We start from the raw sequence: 16,440 nt of genomic DNA on the forward strand, positions 1-16,440 counted from the left end.
TTTTATAATATTCATATGGATAATTTCATTGAAAAGAAGTTACAATTATGTCAGATGAAGCATATTTTATTCAATTTAATCCCCACACAGTAGATATCTACACAGTAGCATTGTTCCTCATAAACAAAATATGTAGAATTTTAATTTTCAATTACAAATAAAATAATAAAAACTCATTATTTACATACATGATTCCTTATTAATGTAGACTGTAAGCAAAATTAGGATATAGTCATTAACAGTTAAGTACATGGACTGATGAATTGTGTTTCAGAACAATTATATATTTTCACTAATAACTTTAAATATATTTTATTTGAGGTCATATTTAGTAAAAATAAAAATGACTTTTATTTTCTGGGATATTTTAAAATTTGGAGGCATTTTATAGATATTTAAAATCTGTAGCTGTGTTTGAAGACTGGAAGTCCACCATTAGGTGTTACTATCATTTTCCAAGTTGTTCAAAGCAGGCTACCTTCAATATGTGGTAAGCCAGGATAGATGGGATGTGAGCTTCTAGTAATTCTCCTGTCTCCACCTCCCACAGGTGCACTGGGATTACAGAAGCTTGAACACTAAATCCAGTTTTGTGTGGGTTATGAAGATACAACCTAGGTCATTAGGCTCAGGTGGCAAGCACTTTGGCAAACTAAGCCATCTCCTTGTCCCCAAACTTGAATACTTTTCTTAATATGCTGTATACTGAATATATCTTATTCTCTGATTTTTTTCTATAAAATGTAATATCATCTTTAAAAGTTTATACAACATAAGTTAGCAGGTCAGTGAATAAATTAAAAATATGTAATGACAATTGGCATTGTCTTAAAGAAAGCATTGCAGAACATTTTATTCAGTAGAACTAGCTACATTTATAGACTCAAATACTATTAAGAGTCTATGGCTGCCAGGTGGTGGTGGAGCATGCCTTTAATTCCAGCACTCAGGAGGCAGAGGCAGGTAGATCTCTGTGAGTTCAAGACCAGCCTGGTCTATAGAGTAAGTTTCAGGATAGCCAGGGCTACACAGAGAAACCCATCTCTAAAAATCAAAACTAACAGCAACAAAACACCAAACAAAAATCCAAACAAACAAAACAATAACAGCAAAAAGAGTCCAGGGTCTCATGGTGTAGTTAGGTATCTAACTTTTTAATTTTTAGGTAAGTATCTTTAGCTATAGGTTTTAGGGGTTTTTCTGTTCTACTTTGTCCTCTCTGGGTGCTAAATAAACATTCAGTAGGTTGACTGAAGATGACTAATTTATCACTGCAGCTCTACTATTTTCCAGTCATTTTTTGCATTTAATCTTAAATATTTTATTGATTTTTCAAGTTTACTCAAAACTTATTCTTGCGTTTAATCTGCTAATCCCATTTAGCTTCTTATTAATTTTTCAATGTGGTGTTTATTAGAATTGATTTAGGTTCATAGAAAAGTGTTGAAGATAGTAGACGATATATATGCATTTCCCCTGCTATTATCACATATTAGTTTATACACTTGTGATAATTAATGAAGCAATATTAATATATTGTTATTAAAGTATATACACCATTCAGAGTTATTTGTGTTTCTTATCTATTTATTTATTTATTTATTTATTTGTTTATTTATTCATTTAGTTAGTTTTGATAAGAACTTTCTCTGTTGCTCATTCTGATCTGAACTTATGGTCTTCCTTCCTCCCCAGTGCTGGATTGTTGGCATACATGCAAGCATACATTTCCACAAAAATTGGGAATTTTTTGGTTTTTATCTCACATTTCTTATCTGCTTCAGGATCACAGGTAGAATAGCACATTTAACTCATTTTGGTGGATTTTCATCAGGCTTTCTGCTGTTTGTTTGATTGGTTGGTTGGTTTAGGGGTCTCTTTTAGATAGTCAGGTTGTGGTTGAACTCAGATTTCTGAGTGCTGGTGTTACAGACATGTACCTGGCTCTCATGATGTTCTTCATTGTCAGTTTCTGAAGTTTTCATATTCAGTATGCATGGGAAAGTTTTGAGGAGTACCATGAACACTGTGTTCTCCAACATCTCCCGTCTAGGGTTTTGTATGATCAGAGCGTGTCTGGAATGACTTACTTCTTTTGCTGTGTCATTTACATTTCTATAACCTTTCAGCTGTTTTTTTTTAAACATTGCTTTTTCTGATGCTCTCTCTCTCTCTCTCTAGAATAGAGTATATTCTTTCTTATTCCAGCTCTTCTCCTTCAACCCATCACAGGGAGACATCTTTTAAAGCTCTGTCTTATCTGGAAGTAAATTACAATTCCCGTTTGCCTCATTATTAAACTGGAAGCCTGTGCTTTTAGAGTCAGCACATTTTTCATTCCAAACATCATATTTTGCATATTTGGGAGACAAATTTGAGACTATTCTTTCTTTTGTTTATTTTTAAATCTTTTTTATTTTATTTTTTTATCTTTTTATTGTTTATATATTACTTCATTTATTTCTATTTTTTATTTTTTCTCAAACAGTACATCCAACCACAGTTTTCCCTCCCTCCATTCCTCCCAGTCCCTCCACTACCTCTCCTCTTCCCAAGATTCACTCCTCCTCCATTTACTTTCAGATGAGAGGAGGCCTCCCAGGGATATAAACTGACCAAAGCATAACAAGATACAAAAAGACTAGGCCCAAACTCTCATATCATGGCTGGGAGAGGCAATGCAGGAGGAGGAAAAGGGTCCCAAGAGCAGGCAAAAGACTCAGAGATATCCTCACTCTCACTATTAGGAGTCCCACAAAACACAAAAATAACAACCATAGCATGAAATATTTTTCCATAAAGTAAAGATAGGTCTTTACTCTGTAACCTAGACTGGCATGAGTCTTACTGTCTCCTGCCTCAGCTTCCTGGGTATAGTGACTATAGTTCTATGTCACCATCCCTTCTCTTTTTGGATTTTAAACATGTAGAATATATTTACTCATTTTAAAATTGTCTTTATAATAAAAGAATAAGGTTACTGTCTTGGTCCTTACTTTAGTGTTGGAAACACAAACACTATAATACATGACAGAATTTGTGAGGTGAAAACTGACATGAGAGGAGATGAATGGTCCTAATTTTATCTAACTGTTTCTTATTTGTATTTATGTCAACTTCAAGGAATTTTTTTTCTATTTTAAAAATTGATTGGCTATAATCCAGAACATACTTTTCAAAGTGGCTCTGTTCTCTGTAGTGTAAACCCCACTGCCTCCTAAATATTCATCATTCTACTTGTATATTTGCCTATTCTTCTTGCAGTAAATGAAGACTATAAGGGAGATTCTCCAGCTTGTCTAAATGCAAAGAAAAGGTGACTATGCAGTGCCTAGACCCAAGTAAGACATAGTAACACAAAACCTATACTTGAGGCTCAAGGATCATCATGGAAGAGAGTACAGAAAGATTTTTTTCCTTTTTTTTAAATAAATGTTTTTATTTTATAATGAATTTATTTTTACATATCAGCCATGGATTCCCCTGTCCTCCCTCCTCCCACTCCTCAGCCTTCCCCCCACCCCAACCCCCATTCCCACCTCCTCCCAAGGCAAGGTCTCCCCTGGGGAGTCAGCCCAGCCTGGTAGATTCAGTTGAGGCAGGTCCAGTCCCCTCCTCCCTGCACCAAGGCTGAGCAAAGTGTCTCAGCATAGGCCCTAGGTTCCAAAAAGCCAGCTCATGCACCAAGGACAGGTTCCAGTCCCACTGCCAGGGGGCCACCTAAACAGTTCAGAAAGATATTTAAAGTTTCTTCCAGATAGGATAGGGATATTTTCCCCTTGTACTCTAGACAACATGGATGCCAGCCCAAGACCCACAAAGATTACCACAGTAGACATATCAACATGGATGGAGGAAATTTTAACAAGGTTTCACTCGTATATGAAGTATGGCAGTCAATTGAGAACCATCTTTTTCAGGAATGAGACTCAAACCCTAAGTCAACCCTAAATACATATAAGTAATGTCAATGCATTAGTGGACTAAATAGGATTTATATTATATAATATAGAAGTGACTATATTATAAACATGGAAGAAAAGATTATGAATTTGAGAGATGTCAAGGGAGGAATTGAAAGTGGAAGTGGGGAGTGAAAAGAAGGTAAACAAAGTATATCTATCTACAAAATACTCAAATAAAAATTAAAAAATAATATCATTGAATTGTCATTACCTAACCTAAAGACTATGCTACAACAGCCCCCATAATGTATGATTAATGTGAAAAATATAGATTAAATAAATAGATTCACTAGATGATCAACTGGCATTTGATAAAGAGCAGTGACTTTCAGTACACATGTAAGAAGAGTCTTTTAAAACAAACTATGTTGTAAAAATTTGAGATCTATATATCACCACAGCATACACATGCACATATCTTATATACCCTCTTCCTTGGTCACTTTGAATTTTTGAGTCTGTCTATCTTTAACACATTTCCTTCCCTCACTTCTTTTAAGGAGACAATTCTTACCAATTGGTACATATTATTTAGTACTCTTTTGAAAATTATAGGTGCTGTGTACCTAAAATATTTAATTAGAGTGGTTTTGCACATCTAAAAATTTGGTTTTTCTAGCATACCTTTTACACTTACGTTGTTTTACACTTCACTTTCAAAATTCAGAGTGATGCTCTGTGTGTGTGTGTGTGTGTGCGTGCACGTGTGCATGTTTGCGTATATGTATATTAGTATGTGAACTGTAGCTGGAAGTTTTCCATTGTCCCGCCCAGTCCTACAGCCACTCAGACCCAAGTAAATACACAGAGGCCTATATCAATTACAAATTGCATGGCCATGGCCTATGGCTCAATTTTCTTGCTAGCTAGCTCTTATAACTAAACTCAGCCCATTTCCATTAATCTATATGTTGCCATGTGTTTTGGAGTTTTACCTGTGTGCCATTACATGCTGCTCCCTGGATGACGGGATGGCATCTCACTGCCTCTCCTTTCTCTTTTTGTCTATCTGCTTGGACTTCTGTCTGCCTCTAAGCTGCCATGTCATTTGGCGCCCAATGTGGGGCTCGACTTTCTACCTAAAACTTGAGAAAACTTAAAAAAAAAAAGATTCTAAAACAGAGCTAAAAACAGCTTCCTAGCGTGTCTCTCAGGCCAGCCACAGCCTGCAGGCTTGAGCTACTCTATGGCAGTTTTGCAGCATGTGAGCTTGACCTGCAGCATGTCGGATTCCTGTCACAGTACACAGAGGAGTCTCCAAGTCATATAGTATGCTGCATGGTGGATTTAGCCTTTGCTAGTACAGATTAAAAAAAAAAAAAGAAAAAATAAAGAAAAGGCTTCTGGGCTACAGGCTGCTGGATGGAGGCACAGACCCACTACCTCCCAGAGTTGGCAGAGAGCATGGCTTCCAGAGCTGGCAGTGAATTACCTCTGCTGAGGTGAGCAGAGTCAGCAGAAAAACCTGTCACTTCAGTACTTGCCATGCTGCAGGTTAAAGCAATAGATTCACAATAAGGCAGATTCAGATGGCATAAACCCTAAACAGTTTACAGAGTGTGTAAAAATGTACATAGGGTTGGAAGAGAGAGAAAAAGAAGTATATACAGTTATATAAATAAATAAATAAATAAATAAATAAATAAATAAATAATTAAAAAATAAAGTCTTTAAAGTAATGGTAAAAGTAATATAAAAAATAAGACATGTAAAGATGGAAATAACACACAGATTCTGGATTATATTGTCTTTGGGATTTTTAACTGCAGAAAGACATTTGATTGTAAAGGTTGCTGAGTTAAACCAATATATGTGTGTGTGTATATATATGTATGTGTATATATATGTGTATATATATAATATATACATATATATATTATATATATTATATATATATATATATGTTATCTTGTCTTCAAAATTTGTGTCTACAGATACATTGCTTTGGAAAAGAGGTTCTGCTTTTGTTTCTGCAGAAAATGAGAACTTGTGGATTGCTTCCAGGCTAATATGGTTTGATCAGCCAAGACCCCCTAAAAGGTCTCCACTGACACTATGGCCCAGGTGATCCAACATCCAGCACAGCTTCAAGGCAACTGGCTCAGACAATGCAGCCTCACAGACTATTCCAGTCAGGACATCACCATAATTCTTAATTTTCTCAGGATCCCCATTAGACTGCCAGCACCCTCAACAAGCAGGAAGTAGTATGAGAAGCTATGCACAAATTCCCAAAATATTATTTATACATGTTTGTGGTGGTATTTTACTTGTACTGAAATGTGATTTTAATTGTATATTAATAAATAAAGTTGCCCAGGGGTCAGAGCTATTAGAGCCATAGCAAGAGCGTGGCGTTGGTGGCGCACGCCTTTAATCCCAGCACTTGGTAGACAGAGCTAGGTAAATCTCTGTGTGTTCAAGGATACAGCCAACATTGGAGACACATGCCTTTAATCTCAATACCATAGAGGACCTGGAGGACTGTACATACAGGCAGTGACGAAGAGGTCATGTGTTTGGGTTTACAACCAATAAGAAGGCAGAACAGACAGTCTATATAAAGATGAACAGACAGGAAGTAGGCCCCTTTCAGAGAGCTCTCTTGGCTGAAGCAGGAAGGGTAAGGCTCTTAGCTCTGACCTCTTGACTTTCTTCTCTGAATCAGCTCTGTGTTTCTTATTTAATAAGATGGTTGGTTACATTTACACATGTTTATTTTTATTAAAAAAGGGTTGATTATAAATGTAATCTCTTTTTAAAGAAGAAAAGGGGCTAGTGTAGATATGATAGGATGAAAGGGTAGATTATTGAATCTACATTTAAAGAGCAATGCTTGTTTGAAATGTTTAACATTGCTATGGATTTTAGTTTATTGATACAAATTTAAAATTAATTTTGTCATATTATATTTCTCCTCTTGTTTAAGGTATTATGTTTGTGCAGCTCATTTGAAATTGTAATATACAATTAAGAAATACAGATCAATATTTAGTCATCCATGATAGTCAAACTTATAGTCATGTAAGTTTTCTAGGTATACACAGATATAATTCAGTTAGGTAGGTAATCTTCAAATACTTCAAAGGCCTACAGAATATGGCATTTAAGATGTTTTTAAAATTTACACTTTCTGGACAGTGAGATATGACATGTCTGCTCCTGGAAGCACAGATTTACTTCAAAGAGAAAGATGGGCATTGTAGACACTCTATATGCAGTTTATCTTCGTTTTGTCAAAAATAGCCATTTGGGCAAGAAACTGCTCATGCCTAGACTGCTGATAATATGTTATATAAGCTGGACATGAAGGACCCATAGGAAGGTGACCATTGAACTTTGCAAGGCAAAATGGTTCTTCGGGTTCCTGCTTCACAGAGGAGACTGCCAAATATTCTACAGGGCTCAGTGGGAAGCAGCTGAGAAACTCTAGGCCTATAGGCCAAAGATGGATGCCCCAACATTGCAGAGGAACTTTGGGTGACTGTCCAGACAAACAGCTGTCTCTGTAATTCTAGATTTTTGGAAGTTGCTTACAATGCTCTTCCTGTTTACTTAGGTAATATTATATCCTTCTGGGGTCTTTGATGTAGTTGAAGACTAGATAGTTATAATTATAGTTTTCCTTAGTCATGATAAGAGATAGATTAGATATGAAACCTCAGACCCACAAAAACAGGCTAGATAGAATATTTTCTTTAATTTTGCCAAATAAAAATAGACTAGATATTGTAACTGTAATTCTTGTTTCATAACTGTTCTAGTATATGTAATTTTACTATGTTAAAGTTAAAACCTTCCTTTTTGATTAGAGAGAAAAAGGGAAGTGCTGTGGGATATCTTTCTGTATGCTGAATATGTGTTACTCTGATTGGTTGATAAATAAACCTGCATTGGCCTATGGCAGGGCAGGATGGATTCAGGTAGGAAAATTCAAGGGAGATAGTGAAAGGAGAAAGGAGAGGCAGGGGAGATGCCATCCTGCCATCCAGGGAGCAAATATGTAATTGCACACAGGAACATGTGGTGACATATAGATTAACAGAAATGGGATGAGTTTAGATATAAGTGCTAGCTAGCAAGAAACTTGAGCCATAGGCCATCCGGTTCATAATTGATATAAGCCTCTGTGTGTTTATTTGGGTCTGAGGGCCTGCAGGACCAGATGGGATACAGGAAACCTTCAATCTACAGTGCACATGCATGTGGCAGCCACGGCAGATGTTGAGTGACTTCTTTTATCATTTCCCATGTTAGCTTTAGATGGCATTCTCACTGAACCTGGGGCTTATAGCTTCTAGACTAGCTGCTCATCAAGTACCATGGATCTTCCTGTATCCACCTGACCACATTTTAACTTATTATGAGCTTCACTTATGCAATATCTTTCACACCATACTTCCATGTCTAGTTCTTGAATTAATAAATTATAAATTATTACCACTTTATCTGACTTCTCTCTATTAAAAACATCACAATTTATGCAAATACCTAGAGGAATTATGGTGTCAGTGTCTAGAGCTTTTATGAGATGTGTGCTGAATGCATTTTTTTTTGTGTGTGTGCACATGTTATTTCTTGGAACTACTCATAGCAATAAATCTAAACCCACTAGAGGAAACAGTGTGAAGTACAATTCAACTTATAAGTACTGCAAATGATGTTTTTAAGTTGGACTCTGATAATTGGAAAATAAGATCTTATGAAACTAAAAAGCTTCTGTACAGCAAATAAAACTCTCCATCTAGTAAGACAGCTAATATAACAGGAAAAAAATCTTTTCCAGCTATCTATCATACAGAAGGTTAGTGACTGAACTATACAAAAAATTAATGGAGTGAGTCTTAAATTCAATTTTAAAAAAGGTGATTGGTTATTTCCTTAACATTTGTGCTATCAGACATTACACACAGAAAGAGATCTTGAAATACACAGATCTAAATGGGATGGCTCCATCAAATCTCTCCCTCAGAGCTCTGGAAACCTCGTAGAAGAGGAGACCTGAGTTGGGGAGACAGAGGGAATGGAGACACCTGGAGAAAAAAGCTCTATGAACTCAGAGAGACTAGAACAGCAAACACAGGGACTACATGGCTGTGTACCAGGTCCTCTGCATGTATACTAAAGCTTTCAGTTTAGTTCTTCTAGGGGACTCCTGAATGTGTAAATGAGTGGATCTCTGATTCTTGTGCCTTCTCTTGGGACATTTTTATTTTTCTGTTGATTTGTCTTATTTAAATTCAACATGATTTTTTGTTTAATCTTACTATATTTTATTTTATTGTGTTTGGTTGATATCTCCTAGAAGCCAGTTCTTTTCTAATGAGAGACAGAAACAGAGTAGATCTGAATTGAAGAGGAGGTAGGGAGGAACTGGGAAGGAGTAGAGGGATGAGAAACTGTATTCTGATAAAAAATATAAAAAAAATAAAAAATAAAATCTTGAGTCTTTCCTGAATTTAGCATTTTACATGCTATTAACACTAATCTGTGACTCACAGCACAAATTCACACAAAAATTTTTGCTACTATTGCAGCAGTATGTCTTGTAGGCAGGTCACTGTTGTAGGTCATAGGGTTAGTAGCTGGTAGATGTTCATTACTTTTCTCCCCTGGTAGTATGCAAAGTACCCCCTAGCACCAGAATATAGTCAGTAGCGGCTGGAGCTTCTATTTGAGCAGCTGCTCAATTTCCCCATGTTTAATGCCAGAAACAAGTGATATCTTCAGCAACAGGGCCTTACTGGCAGGTTGTGAAGGGTAACCAGTATCTTTCTTCTCATCTCACCTCAAGACAGACCCAATTCATCTCTTTAGGTTCAGGGATCTGTGGTAGAGGAGGCAGAAAAGTTATAAGAGCCAGAGGTGGTAGATGGCTCCAAGGCAAGAGTGCCTTCCAGACACAAGAGGACTGATGTGTATATGAACTTACAGAGATTTTGATGACATACACAAAAACAAGACTTGAACAACTGCATTTTGTTCATATTTCTCCTCCTCCAACTCCTTCCAGATCCTCCCCACCTCTTGACTCACCCAACTTCATGCCCCCTCTATACTCCATTCTCATCTCTCTCTTAACAAAGCATAAAAATAAAAATAAAAACAAATTTAAAAAAACAGACAAAAAGTACTAAACCAAAGCAAAAATCATACCGAAAAACATGAAGTTTGTTGTGTGTTGGCCAGCTACTCCTGGGAATGGGGCCTGTCCTGTAATGTGGTTGATATACCCAATGTTAATCCATTGGAACAAACTGGTTTTCCATTTCCCAGCAGGTATCAATTGCAAATAGCTTCTTGGTTCATCGTAGGACTTTGTGTCCCCTTCCCCTTGTCAGTGCTGGGGGAGGGGAAAATATGATCAAAACAAAATGATTTTGTTTTCTACAAATAGGTAAGATGAAAAAAGAAGAAAAGCACTTAAAATATACAAAGAACTAAAAACAAACAAAAAAATAAAAGCCACAAAAATAAGAAAGGCTTAAGCATCAAGAAAATAAACAACCCAAGTAATAAATTGGCTATGGGCTAGTGTTCAGTATCCTTAGCTATTCTTAGCCACCATGTAACTGTAGATTAAAACTACTTTAAAATTCCACTTCATCCAATTCACAATGGTAGTCATCTATCGGGGACTATGAGGGTCCAGCCCCTCGATAGTCCCCTCCCAGGGTCCGGGAAGAATTTACAACCAGCTGATAATTAATCTTTGATGAAAAGAAATGAATCTATGTACACGAAACTCCTTAGTTCATACACGTTATTATTCTGTGATAGTTCTCTCTCTGCACAGCTTCTATTCTGCTCTCATGTCTAGCTCCTTTCTTGCCTGATTTCTCTCTATACTTATCCACTGTCCCCTCTAGGTTCTATCTTAGTTGCTTCATCTAGTTCTGTCCCTTCTAGGTTCTCATCTATCTAGTTCTTTCCCCTATCAGCTCCTCTCCCATCTCCTTCTCTCTCATCTGGCTCCTCCTCATCTTGTTCTTCCCCATCTGGCTCTTCCTCAGCTTCCATTTTGTTCCTCTAGTACTGTCTTCTAGCCCTTCAATCTAGTTCTTCCCCATCTCAGTTTCTTCCTCTCAAGTTCTTACCCATCTAGTTCTTCCATTCTCTTTTCTCTTCTCCGCTCTGTGCCCTGGAAGTCCCGGTATATAAAGGGAGGGTCCGAGCTAAATTGTATAAAGCTATTACTTAACGTCCACCTCTCCTAGGCGGTGTCTCCTTGTGGAATTTACCGTAAGTCAGGAGACTTGCATGTGGGCTGTTATCAATGTTAGTCCTTGGAAGTTGGGCGCCCACCTGGGTGGTGTTTCCTGTAGTCCTTGAAAGTGGCTAAGAGAGATAATCTGATTCCAGAGAAAGCCTTTCCTGAGACTGTTCTCCAAATACCTGGAATGTGTATGTCCAGAGAGTGATCAGTCTACACTGTCAGTCCTTCTTAGGGGGAAATCAATTGGAAAAACTATGAAGGCACACGTGATTTTCATAACAGAATACAGCTGATATATAACAAGCCAAGTAACACCAAAAATTCCTTGGGATTTGGCTTCCTCTGGAGGAATTCCCTGATCCCTCCAGGTAGTGACTTTGCCATAACCAGCTGAGTTCTTATGATATATTCCTGCGGCCTGCAGCAGTCATCAGGAATACAAATGACAAATGTTGGTTGTGTGGAGGAAAGGGGGGACCCTTATACACTGTTGTAGGGAGGGTAAACTAGTGTAGCCAATGTGGAAATCAATCAGGCAGTACTCACAAAACTAGCAGAAGTTCTACCATTTGAGCTAGCTATGTCACACCCAGGTATACACACAAAGGACTTCATTGCTTATAAAAGAGATACTTGAAAATGCATATTCATTGCTACTCTATTAATAATAGCTACAAAATGGAATGTAGATATTCATCAACCAATGAAAAGATAATGAGAATGTGGTATCTATACACAAGGGAATATCATTCAGCCATTAAGAAAAATGAAATCATGAAATTTGAATTTAAATGGATGAAATTGGGAAAATTGCATGTATAGAGAAAAGAAACACATATTCTCTCACATATGTAGGTGCTAGCTCAAATCTCCTGTTTTATGTATTTAGCTTGAGGAACATGTGGACGTGAGGAAAGTATTAATGGACCTGCATGGGAAGGGATGTATTTAGGGTGGCAGCCGTTGGTAGGTTGCCTATGCCTCAGTGGATGACCCACACATGTGCACATATCAGCAGCAGTATTTGTTCTTAGGAAGCATATGACTAGGTTAAAATACCATGATCAAAAGCAATATAAGAAGGGTTTTAATTTAGCTCACAGCTCCAATGATATAAAGTCCATCAGAGCAGGTATGGCATGGCATGGCATGTTGGCAGAATCAGGAAACTGGCTGGTCACACTTTCATTCATACATAGGAGAGAGAGAGAGAGAGAGAGAGAGAGAGAGAGAGAGAGAGAGAGAGAGAGAGAGAGAGAATGATAAGTGTGACAAAGCTATAAACCATTAAATCAACCTTCAGTAACACACTTTCTACAGTGAGGCTTCCCCTTTAAAGGTTCTATAATATTCCCAGGAGGCCTGCTCTTTTCTGACTGGAAACAGAGGAGTGGACCTGGGGGAGAGGGAAAATGTGGGAGGATACTGAGTGAAGTGGAGGAAGGGAGAAACTGCAGTCAGAATGTATTGAAAACAAGAAGTAAAAAATAAATTAAATTTAAAAAGGTTCTATAACTTGCTTATTGTGGAATATTATTTTGAAGTGTGTTGTATTTTTTCCTACTGCTTTTGTTAACAATGCAAAGATGTGTTACATTTGTTTGATTAAATAAAATTAACCTGTGAGAAGGAGGTTGAGTCAGCAAGTAGCTGACAGGAAGTGGGTAGGGAGAAAGCAAGTGTGGTTGAGTTCTTAAGTGGGGGCTGAGTACTATGGAAAGGAAAAGGTTAGCTACTTGCCATTCAGCCTCTCTGAGTGAGCAGAATAATTTCACCTCAACCTTTGAATCTTGAGTTCTTTAGAGGGATGCAGATTTAGAAAAAGTTTCCCTTAATAACTTAGAAAGAGTTGGTGCCTAAGGGAACATGATTCCCTCAGACTGTGGCCTTTGCAGCCAAACCACTGCTTAGTTGCAGTAGCTGATTAGGACAGTAGTTGCTTAAGGGGCAGCCACTGTAAATAATTAAAAAAAAAAAAAAAACACTTCCCAGAAGAATCCCACTAATGGGGACCAAGTGTTCAAATACATGAGCATATTTAAAACATTTTTATTTAAATCACCACAGTGGAGATTATATATATTTACACACACACACACACACACACACACACACACACACACACACACACACACACATATAACTTTCAGATAGTACCAGCTAATAGAATGACCCTCTGTCGACATAGAGTATGTTTTCCTTAATTTCCTATTCTTTGGGATATCCTGATTGATGAGAAATTAAAACGGATACACAATGGTATGTTTCCACCCAGGCAATTTCACTGCAGTGAACAGGTTGTAAATACAGGACAGCTAATGCTCCAAAGTGTTTCCCCAGAGAAAATCCTGCAGAAGCATAGGGCTTCCAATTTTTAATCAGGTCCCTAGGATTTACAAGGTCATAGAAACCTCTTGAGCCATATTGGCAGGTGGCTCTTTTGGCATCAGTAGATGCTATTTATCTCCCCAAAGTTAGAGAGGACCCTCTGGGCCAAATCTCTCCATCAGTTATGTTCTGTAGCTAATGATTTCTCACAGTTTTGGAGAGAAAACAGTGTGTTCTGGATCTTTCAGTCTAGAATTCATTCCAAACTAAAGGATTAACATTGTTTTTTTTTTCATCATATTCTCCTAAATTCACCAGACCATCAGAGGTCTTGGAACCCCCTACCAATGCTGTGAAGGGGAAGTTAAAAAGTTCCATTCCTGAAGTCTGCATGCAAAAAGGTGAACGTTTTTGTTTTTGGAAACCTCCTCTAAGGGAGCCAAGGAGTGTTTGATATTCCTCATCTCGTCTGAGACTACCGTGGAGTCTGAGGTAGGAGCTAGCCTACCCAGTTAGAAGTGCAGCAGAGTGGCTGAAACAGTCTGCCTCTTATTCTCACAGAAATATATAATTAATATACACACAAACTTTAATATTAGTCCTTAAATATCCTTTATTATTTGGTTATGTGCTTTTATGTGTGGGTACCCACATTCCACAGATTGCATGTGAGGATCAGAGAACAATTTGCAGGAACGGATCCTCTCCTTCCCTGTTATAGATCCTGGGGATTGATCTAAGGTCATCAGGCTTGGACACAAGTGCTGTCACTGTCTTCCTGGCCCAATATTCATCTTTATACATTCCCTTAGTATTATAAGGGAATGAATATAGAAATGTAAATGGAAAGGGAAAGTGCAGAGAGTAATTTTCCATTCTGGGTCTTAATATTGTTATAGATGGTGTACTGGAAAAAGCTAGGATATTATCTTAATGTTCCCATTTCTTACATTCTCACAGATATGACCTGAGGAGGAATGGCCTTCAGCAATGGTTCCACCACAGTGAAGGAGTTCATCCTGCTGGGCTTGACACAGCAGCCAGAGCTCCAGCTGCCTCTCTTCTTCCTCTTCTTGGGAATCTATGTGGTCTCCATGGTCGGGAATCTGGGCTTGATGGTTCTGATCATTTTGAACCCTCACCTGCACACCCCCATGTACTACTTTCTCTTCAACCTTTCCTTCATTGATTTCTGCTACTCCTCTGTCATAACCCCCAAAATGCTGGTGAGTTTTGTGAAGCAGAACATCATCTCCCATGCTGAGTGCATGACTCAGCTCTTTTTCTTTGCCTTCTTTGTTATTGATGAATGTTGTATTTTGACAGCCATGGCCTATGACAGATATGTGGCCATCTGTAAGCCCCTGCTTTACCAGGTTACCATGTCCCGTCAGGTCTGCTTTGTGCTGACAATGAGTGTTTACACAATGGGGTTTGTGGGTGCCATGGCCCACACAGTGTGTATGCTGAGACTTACCTTCTGTGATGGCAATATCATCAATCACTACATGTGTGACATACCCCCTCTCCTGAAGCTCTCCTGCACAAGCACCTCCATCAATGAGTTGGTGGTTTTCATTGTTGTGGGTGTCAATGTGATAGGACCTAGTTTGATCATCTTCACTTCTTATACTTTGATCATTTCCAACATTTCCCACATCCATTCCACAGAGAGCAGGTCCAAGGCTTTTAGTACCTGTAGCTCTCACATAATAGCTGTTTCTATTTTCTTTGGAGCTTCGGCGTTCATGTATCTTAAGCCTTCTCCTATTGGAACTGTGGGTGAAGATAAGGTGTCCACAGTTTTCTACACCATTGTGGGCCCAATGTTGAACCCTTTCATCTACAGTTTGAGGAACAAGGATGTCCACATTGCACTGACTAAGACTTTCAAGAAAAGCATGCTTATATAAATAGAAACTGTTTTTTTCTTATAGATACAGATTTTCGTTGCTGCAGGCAATGTATTAATCTATGGAGAGAATCCTAAGAAGTTGAAATGAAATTCCAATTATTTGATAATATGAAAAATTAGTTGTGCAAATTAGTTCACAGACCAAGGCATGTAAAGAAGAGGGTGAATTCTTCATTCTTTAAGAAATAGTAAAGTGAGTACTTCAGTTCTTGACTCTCTAGCTTGCTTTTAGGTTTTCTAATTTTTGCTTTCTGTTTTTGTCTCATTATGTAGTCTAGGATTATCTCAAACTCATGGTTGTTTTGTCTCAGCCTCCTGAGTGCTATAATTATAGGTAGGCATACACCACTGTATATGGCTTATATAGATTTAAGTAACATTCTGAGTTAATAAATTAAAAAATGGCAAGTTTGTGAGGTTTTTTTTTTTTGTTTATTTGTTTTAAAACTGGAAACACCTAGGATCCTGTAGAACTGTGATGGGCACGCATCGATTCAGAGGTCTTAGAGTTAGTCTTTCCTAACTAAGGAAACCTCTGTTCAGTGTTGAACAAGCTTCTGTCGGGGGACATTTCTTTCTTCCTCTAAGAGAAGAGGAACAGTGTGAGTGTTCCTGTTACTCTGATTTCTCTTTCCATTTTAAGTTCCAGGGAATTTGAAAAAGTAAAGTCAAAATTTCTTATCCTAATTCCTAAGGACAGGAAATAAAATAGCAGTTTTCAGTGGCCAAGTGGAACCTAAGTCTGTGTGCACATCTCTGACTTCAGCAGCATGGTGGACATGCGGACAGTCTATGTCTTCACTGACAGGAGGGCTAGGTACACATTCTAACAATACTCTGAAGAGAAAGTTTGTTCTGCCTAGAATGAATTTTATAATTATTAATTAATTAGCAGGTGAACATTTCAATTGTACTGTTTGTTGTTTCAGAGGTTTATGTGGAAAAATCGTGCAGTTTGTACTTGAGTCTTTATGTAGGAGATGACATGGAGAACACTTATGGCTTCTTCAGAATGA

The 16,440-nt window shown here is 37.8% G+C and overlaps 1 protein-coding gene across 1 annotated transcript; it reads left to right on the forward strand.

The window, feature by feature from the left end:
• The first annotated feature begins 14,471 nt into the window (after positions 1 to 14,471).
• LOC128103498 (olfactory receptor 145-like) lies at positions 14,472 to 15,422 on the forward strand. The gene is given in 1 exon segment (XM_052727954.1): positions 14,472 to 15,422. A coding segment is annotated over 1 exon segment (951 nt).
• Positions 15,423 to 16,440: the final 1,018 nt, after the last annotated feature.

This window comes from Peromyscus californicus, unplaced genomic scaffold, assembly GCF_007827085.1.
Source record: "Peromyscus californicus insignis strain IS unplaced genomic scaffold, ASM782708v3 Scaffold_11__1_contigs__length_118956290, whole genome shotgun sequence".
In the NCBI taxonomy this organism is placed as follows: domain Eukaryota; kingdom Metazoa; phylum Chordata; class Mammalia; order Rodentia; family Cricetidae; genus Peromyscus; species Peromyscus californicus.